The sequence below is a fragment of the Penaeus monodon genome, chromosome 25 (assembly GCF_015228065.2).
Source record: "Penaeus monodon isolate SGIC_2016 chromosome 25, NSTDA_Pmon_1, whole genome shotgun sequence".
NCBI classification, from domain to species: Eukaryota; Metazoa; Arthropoda; class Malacostraca; order Decapoda; family Penaeidae; genus Penaeus; species Penaeus monodon.
In genome coordinates, this window is record NC_051410.1 from 38,167,539 (window position 1) to 38,168,679 (window position 1,141).

At 49.1% G+C, this 1,141-nt stretch overlaps 1 protein-coding gene across 1 annotated transcript in view; it reads left to right on the plus strand.

The window, feature by feature from the left end:
* LOC119589225 (very low-density lipoprotein receptor-like) overlaps positions 1-1,141 on the plus strand; it is a gene marked incomplete in the record, with an annotated part of 7,447 nt that overhangs the window by 919 nt on the left and 5,387 nt on the right. Inside the window, 1 exon segment of the mRNA XM_037937830.1 lies at positions 1,021-1,131. Coding sequence (XP_037793758.1) covers positions 1,021-1,131 — 111 coding nt within the window.

The window sequence follows — 1,141 nt, forward strand, 5'->3', positions numbered from 1 at the left end:
GTGGCCTGTATATCTACTCATGTTTGGTCTCCGTACAACTTTTATATATGGCCGAAAATGCGCTAGATATTTTCTTGGTTTAATATTTCATCCGTAACATATACAGTAATATGTACATTAAATTGAACAGATCGATATTTACGTTGCAGTCAAAAGTATATGCTAACAAAACATTTAAACGCACTTATGGCTTCCTCTCTAGCTATCATTTCGTCAACGCCGATGTGTCTGACTTTTTTCCCTATCTTTTTTTCTTCAACAAATCACTGTATTTCTCTCTATCCACATCTTCGCAGACGATGCATGTTCTAACCATACTTTTCCAGTGAGAATGCCATCCCTACTATATTTCTTACTCGTGATCTGACAAGAATTGAACCGCTTTGTAAGGTTAACATGGATATATTTTATCACGAAAGAAGAACCTTCACCTCTGACTTTGCTATTGTTTTCAACCTTATGCTGAAACCTCGCGAAACTGCAATTGTTAAATGCCCTTAAAACTAGGCATTTTTCTCCAGGGCTCGTGGTTATTTCACAGCTGCTCGGCTGGGAACATAATACAAATTTCAAATCCGCTTTTTAGCCGAGTAATTCTATCATACTGGAGGGGGGGGGGTGAGATGCTCCTAAAATTACTCTTTTTATGTCCCTCCTCCTCACTACCCCCCTCCTCTTACCCTCTCCCCCTCCCCCTCCTAACTAGCACCCTCCCCCCTCCCCACTGCCCCTTCCCCCTCCGCACTACACCCTACCTCTCCTCCCTCTCCCACCTAACTACGCCGCTCCCCCTCCCCTCACCCTCTCCCCTTTCTTATAATCCCCTTCCCCCCTTTCCCTTAACCCCATTCACCTTCACCCCTTCCCCTAACCCCCCTCCTTCTACCTCCTTCCCCTAAACCCCCCCTCTACCTCCTTCCCCTACCCCCCCCTTCTACCTCCTTCCACCCCTCTCCTCCTCCCCTCCTCCCTCCCGCCCGATCCGCCAACCAAACAATAACAAACCCACGTGGTCCGCAGCCACGTGTCGCCCGGGGGCCTTCGAGTGCGCTCCCCAGTGCATTCCTCAGCGCTGGGTCTGCGATGGGCGTGACGACTGCTGGGGAGATGGGGAAGACGAGCTCAGCTGCGGTAGGTCCTT